General features: G+C 47.8%; 1 protein-coding gene across 1 annotated transcript; it reads right to left on the bottom strand.

Moving 5' to 3' along the window:
* Positions 1–1,038: 1,038 nt before the first annotated feature.
* Positions 1,039–1,794, bottom strand: LOC145096078 (uncharacterized). The gene has a single exon (XM_079033848.1). It carries the CDS (start codon positions 1,792–1,794, stop codon positions 1,039–1,041), a length of 756 nt encoding a protein of 251 aa, XP_078889974.1.
* Positions 1,795–5,972: the final 4,178 nt, after the last annotated feature.

The raw sequence follows: 5,972 nt of genomic DNA, 5'->3' as shown, positions 1-5,972 counted from the left end.
AAGTTTGCAACGTGTTGGATAGCAAAGCATGCCCTCTTAATACACTGGGTATTTGAGCACTACAAGCGTAAGGCTTATTGGGTGTTTAACATTTGAAATGTCGCCCCAGGCACTAAGCGAGGCTTGTTTGGCGGGGCGTCTTAGTTTCCTGGCCTCACTCTTCTGGTGTGGAGGTTCTTATTTTAGAAGTAAAATTTCCTCAAGTTCCTTGCGTTCCAAGTTCTTGGTATTTGCCTTCCTTCCATTGTCTCCAGAGTGCATGCCCGGTTTTGATCTGCTTCAACAACCTTATATGGGCCTTCCCATACGAGACCTAGCTTGCCCTACGGCTGAGCTCGACTTGTCTCATTTCTTCTTAGCGTATGTCTGGCCTTTCTCGCCATTCCTCGAGGATTTCCAGGCTCAACCTCAGGTCCTGAGAGTTGGCTTTTTCGTTGGTATGGATTGTCCTCAATGTGCTTATTGTTACTTCTATTGGGAGCATCACCTCTGCTCTATATGTTAGGCTGAATGGGGTTTCCCGTGTGCTTGTTCGTGGAGTAGTTCTGTATGACCATAGCATTGCTGGTATCTCCTTGGCCCAATTTCCTTTAGCTTTCCCTAACCGTTTCCTGATCCCATTTACAGTGGTTCGGTTGGACACTTCCATCTGCCCATTTTACTGTGGATGTACTTCCAATGTGAATCGTTGGTTGATTCCTTTGCTGGTGCACCACTCATTGAACGGGTTCTCAGCAAATTGTAGCCTGTTATCGCTGACATGCGTCTTAGGCATGCCAAATCTAGTCATGATGTTTTTCCACACAAATTTGATCATCTGCCTCCTAGATATGCATGCCAGTGGTCCCGCATCGGTCCATTTCGTGAAGTAATCCACAACAACCACCATGTATTTTAGCTTTTCCGGTACCTCCAGGAATGGTCTTACAATGTGTATCCCCCACTGATAAAATGGCCAGGGACTAGATATATTGGATAGGGGTGCCGGAGGGTTTGCTTGGTTCGGGGAAAATGCTTGGCACTCCCCACACTACCTTGTTAGCTCTGACGCATCGTGGTATGCGGTGGGCCAATAAATCCCCATCCAAAGCACCTTTCATGTAAAGGCACGTGCGCCCTCGTGTGCGCCCGCCTAGCCCGCGTGCACTTCTCGGAGTGCTTCTTTCCCTTTGGCTTCGTCCACGCACCTAGCCATGTGGTCGTGAACCCTTTTCGATATAGTTCTTCGTTTTTTACTGCATACGAGGGTGCCTTTATGCGTATCTTTCTGGCCTCGTCTTGATTATCTGGCAGAATGCCTTGTTGTAAGTATTCGACCAGTGGGGTCATCCATGTGTGTCCGGCTGTTATGAGGGTGCTTACTTGTCGTTCTTCTATGCTTCTTTCTTTGCGCACTTCAACCAGAACTTTCCTTGACAAGTGATCAAAGCATGTTGATGCTAGTTTCCTTAGGGTGTCCGCCCTCCTGTTCTCGCTTCTTGGTATTTGTTTGATCGTGAACTCCTTGAAAGACTTAGTGAGCTGCTGCACTATCTTGACATACACCTCCATCCTTTTGTTCCTTGCCTCAAAACTCCTTTTAATATGATTGGAGACCAGCCTTGAATCCGTAAGCGCCGCTACAGCCTCTACCGTCATTTGTTTGGCCAGGCATAGCCCAGTGAGCAAGGCTTCATATTCCGCCTCATTGTTCGAGGTGTGGGAATTGAAGCGAAGATCGTAGGTGACCTCTTCTCCTTCCATGGTGGTCAAGATTAGGCTTGTCCCTGAGCCCTCTCTGCTGGATGCTCCCATCGGTGTACAACGTCTATCTCCGATTGTTTTTCGGGATTTCTTTCACTGCCAGGATTCCTTCTTTGTTTATGTCTCCCCCGCCGGGGATTTCGAGCAGGAAGTCTGCCAACGCTTTCCCCTTGATGCTTGTTATTGGGTGATAACTGATGTTTTTCTCACCTAACTCAATTGCCCACTTTGTGAGTTGGCCTGACGTTTCTAGCTTGAGTAGTATCTATTTAATCGGGCAGTTCGTTTGGACTTCGATTTGGTGTGCTTGGAAATAACGTCTCAACCACCGTGCAACGTAAATGAGCACGAGCACTAGCTTCTCTAAAGTAGGGTAGTTGAGTTCGGGACCTTGTAACGCTCGGCTGACAAAGTACATTGGCTTCTGCTCCCCCTCCCTTTCTACAACCAACACGGAGGATACGACCTCGTTTGAGGTCGAGAGATATACCTGCAGCATCTCGCCCGAAATAGGGCTGGCCAATGTGGGTAACTTGTACAAGGATTTGTTGATCTTCTGGAGTGTTGAATCTGCCGCTGCCATCCATTGGAAGTTGTTTTTCTCAATACAACCCTTTAGTGTGTGAAAGAGCGATATGGCCTTGTCAACCGATTTCGAGATGAATCTGCTGAGCGCTGTGAGTTTCCCGTTAAGGCCCTGTGCATCCCTAAAGGTTTTTGGAGGTGGGGTCTCCATGAACTCGTCCACCTTGACTGGGATGAGCTGGATGCCTTGTCTAGTAATATAATATCCTAAGAACTACCCTTCTTCTACCCTAAAGGTACATTTTCCTGGGTTCAGCTTCATCTTCACTTTTTCCAATGTACTGAAAGTTTCTTCAACATCTCGTAACATTTTTGCCTCATCCGGGCTTTTAATGACCATGTCATCAACATATACCTCAATGTTTCTTCCAATTTGGTTGGAGAATATCGAGTCGACTAGCTGTTGATACGCTGCCCCTGCATTCTTTAATCCAAACGACATTTTGGTGTAAAAAAAGGTGCCATGGTCGGTATAGAAAGCTGTCTTTTCCTCGTCTTCCTTGCTTATCAGAATCTAATGATACCCTTTATACGCATCCAGAAAGCACTTTAGCTTGAAACCCTGTAACGATTCTACCTTCTGGTCGATTTCTGGGAGGGGATACCAATCTTTGGGGCACGCCTTGTTTAGATCAGAGTAGTTGATGCACATGCGCCATGACCCGTCATGCTTTCGTACCATGACGGGATTAGCGATCCAGGTTGGGAAGACCGTTTCTCTCAAGATTCCTGCCTTTGTTAGCTTGGCTACTTCTGCATTGATCTCCTTATTACGTTCTCCCCCCTGGACCTTCTTCTTCTGCTTAATCTCCTTTGTGCTTGGCTTGATCATGAGCTTATGCTCTATGACTTTCCTATCCACGCCAACCATGTCTGTGGGAGTCCATGAAAACACATGTTTATATCGTCAGAATAGGTCGATGAGCACCTACCTGGTGTGCTCTGGGAGGCTATGACCAATGCTGATCGGCTGGTCAGGGTATTCTTCTATAATCACCTCCTTCTCGTTTGTTGATTCAGCCCATGCTTTCTAGTTTTCCCTTGTCATATTCGTTGGTTGCATGACCGTAAAGTATTGCAATTCTTTTGGTGGTGTGACAAGAATCGTAGTCGGGCCCTCGGTAGTGCTGAATTTCACGATTCCATGCATTGTTGATGGAACCGCTCCAAGTTTGAGCAGAGCCGTCCTCCCTAATATGATGTTGTGCTCCGCTGAGTGCCAAATTACGACGAAGTCGACCAAGACTGTTTTCTTCCATTGCTTTTTGTGGCTGGTTAGCGTGAGAGGTAGGTGAATTGTGCCAAGTGGCCATAGGCTGTGTCCTGTAAATCCTACCAACCTTCATGTTGTGAGTCTCAGGTTGTCCTTCCACCGATCCGGAAGGAGACGAAAACAATGCTCATAGATTATGTCTTTCGAGCTTCCTGTGTCGATGTACACCCTATGTATGACCACGTTTTTAATAGAGGCTTGAATTATGAGTGGATTATCACCTCTCCAGCCTTCAGGTCTGGGGTCCTGCGCTGAGAACGTAAGTGCCTGTGTTGCGGCTGCGGGGCTTCTTTGGTCGACTGGTCCTACTTGCCTACCCCTCTTGCCTCATATCATGAGTATCTCTCTAGGCTGGGCACCTTCTCGTGGTGTACCTTTGGCATTCTCGGCGTCGAAATTAGCGCGTAAGCTCCGTGCTACCTCTGCAAGATCTCCCTTGAGTTCTTTCTCTTCCATTTCCTTCTTGAGGACTGAGCAATTGGTAGTGTCATGCGTTTTTCTCTTGTGATATTCACAATATCGTCCCTTTGGCGCTTTCGCCGGATGCGGCTTGTTTGCGACCACATATACGAATGGTCGAAGGCCTCGTCTGTCATCCCTAGTAAATGGCCTGAAGCGACCCTGTGGTCTCTTTCCTCGCCCAAAGTGTCTGCCTCTGCCTAATACCTCCGTGTGAGTTGGGCTATGATGCTTGGTAGTCATGGTGTTTAGATATGCTTGCTTCGTTGCTTCGCCCTCCTCCTGTCTCAAGTATTGTTCCACCTTTTTCTTTAGTTTAGCTCTCGTCTACGGTTTTTTACCCATGAGCTTTTACGACAAGGGGCCTGGTAGGAGTCCCCACGTGAAGTCCCCGGCTATAAGGCCCTCGTCAAGTCCTGGCACATCTAGCGTGACATTTGTAAACCTCGTAAAGTATTCCCTTACGTTTTCACCCTCTTTCTGCTTGCATCTAATGATGGAGTGGGAATCGCCTTTATACCTTCGCATTTGCATGAAGTTTGTGAGGAACAAGTACTTGAGTTGGCCGAAGTTGTAGATGCTGCCCGATGAAGTGTCTTTAACCATGTGCCCGCATTTCCATCAAGGGTTTTTGGTAAGTACGTGCACCAGAACCGCTTGTCTAATTTGAGCGACATGATTGTCCATTCGTACGTATCGATGTGGTTGTCTGGGTCGGTGGTGCCGTTGTTAGTTTTTAGGTTGGGGAGTTTGGTTGTGATTGGGATTTCGTAGTCCCACAACTCCTTGGCAAACGGAAATGTGATGCTTCGTGATAGACAGTCTTGGTTTGGGATGGCCAGCGAGTATCCGGGAGGGATGGGTTAAGGTTGGGTTGGAGGATGGCTTTGCCGGAGTTTGCCACCGACTGGTGTTTGTGGTAATGATAGGTTCTCCCCATGTGCCTGTTGCGGGGTAGAAAACCGATGATGGGGTTATCATGGTTTGCATGAGTGGTGGCAACGGGAGCATCAGATGTGTGCTCATCAGCGTCTAGTTCGACAATGATATCTAGGGTGATGGTTGGGCATTTGGTATTTGGTTTACCGGTAGCTTTGTTGGAGGGATTAGTAGTTGGTGATGCATTATCGGTGTGAAGAATGGTGGCATTTGGGGTATTAGAGATTGTCTCGCCGTTGGCTGGAATGTTAGTGGCGGCTGAAGGGGTGTGACTAATGGTACTGTCACATGAGTTGCCCTTGGCTGCTGGGATGAAGGTTGCATGGCAGTCCCAATGCTTGTTTCCGACGATATGGGCAGCGACGGAGGTGGCTGATGACTCCCCGGTAGTACTGCAGTTTCTATAGATCTTCCCTCGCCTATGGCTCCTCTATTTGCCGTCATAGGTGGCGATGTTTCGTCTAACGTTGCCATGGACCGTATGGGACTGGTCTGGGCTCCTCCGGCTCTGTCGTTGCCGTCGGATGCCATTGATTTTGCTAAACGGTGCTTTTGGTTTCGTTCTTCGTCACACAAATGGATGGCACCAAATCATGTGACCTTGCTATCATTCCCCTCTAAGCTCTTCTAATGGATTCCGAGTGGCTTTTGCAAGATCACAAGAAAGAATGGTTGTTAGCCGTTTCTTGGGAGGGGCTCCCAGAAAGACGCACCGACGGTCAAGTTAGATAGGGTTTAGGGTTTATGTGAGTGTTACTGGAAGAAGATCTCTTACCTCATGAGCTCCTGGTCGTGCCCTTTTATATGTAGCAACCCTGTCCTGTCCGTACGAGATAGGATCACTTTAAGGAGACAAGGTCAGAGGTGCTGATTGGAGGATTGTGCACCTCTATCCGTTAGAGCACTATCATTGGCTCCGACGATAATGGTCTGATCATGTATCTTGTCTCCTGACCATATATTTTGTCTTGGC

Source organism: Lactuca serriola, chromosome 3 (assembly GCF_051521515.1).
Source record: "Lactuca serriola cultivar US96UC23 chromosome 3, Lser_US96UC23_V15, whole genome shotgun sequence".
NCBI lineage: Eukaryota > Viridiplantae > Streptophyta > Magnoliopsida > Asterales > Asteraceae > Lactuca > Lactuca serriola.
The sequence above is the reverse complement of the archived record's forward strand: the minus strand, read 5'-3'. Positions and strand labels throughout refer to the sequence as shown.

Excerpts from the sequence above, each read along its gene's own strand:
- LOC145096078 (XM_079033848.1), bottom strand. The coding sequence starts at position 1,794 with ATGGGAGCATCCAGCAGAGAGGGCTCAGGGACAAGCCTAATCTTGACC.